The sequence below is a fragment of the Alligator sinensis genome, unplaced genomic scaffold (assembly GCF_000455745.1).
Source record: "Alligator sinensis unplaced genomic scaffold, ASM45574v1 scaffold498_1, whole genome shotgun sequence".
In the NCBI taxonomy this organism is placed as follows: domain Eukaryota; kingdom Metazoa; phylum Chordata; order Crocodylia; family Alligatoridae; genus Alligator; species Alligator sinensis.
Genome location: NW_005842469.1, coordinates 535,971 through 536,185, shown reverse-complemented (window position 1 = coordinate 536,185; position 215 = coordinate 535,971). Strand labels below are relative to the sequence as shown.

General features: G+C 34.9%; 1 protein-coding gene across 1 annotated transcript in view; it reads right to left on the bottom strand.

Moving 5' to 3' along the window:
- PTPRO (protein tyrosine phosphatase, receptor type O) overlaps positions 1-215 on the bottom strand; it is a 262,760-nt gene that overhangs the window by 85,987 nt on the left and 176,558 nt on the right. Inside the window, 1 exon segment of the mRNA XM_025212519.1 lies at positions 1-116. Coding sequence (XP_025068304.1) covers positions 1-116 — 116 coding nt within the window.

The window sequence follows — 215 nt, the reverse complement described above, 5'->3', positions numbered from 1 at the left end:
TATTGTACCTTGAGGTGCCAGAAATGACTCTTCTGGGAAATTCCCACTGTGTTCCTCCCAATTATTTTTGTTCAGAGGTATAATCCGGACAGAAATATTTCGAGGCGGGTATGGAACTAGGAGAGAATTAAAAAAAAAGTAGGTTTAAAATAAATTAAAATAAGTAGGTTTTATATACTTTGTATATACTCCTGTGGTTATCTAATTCACCAGGG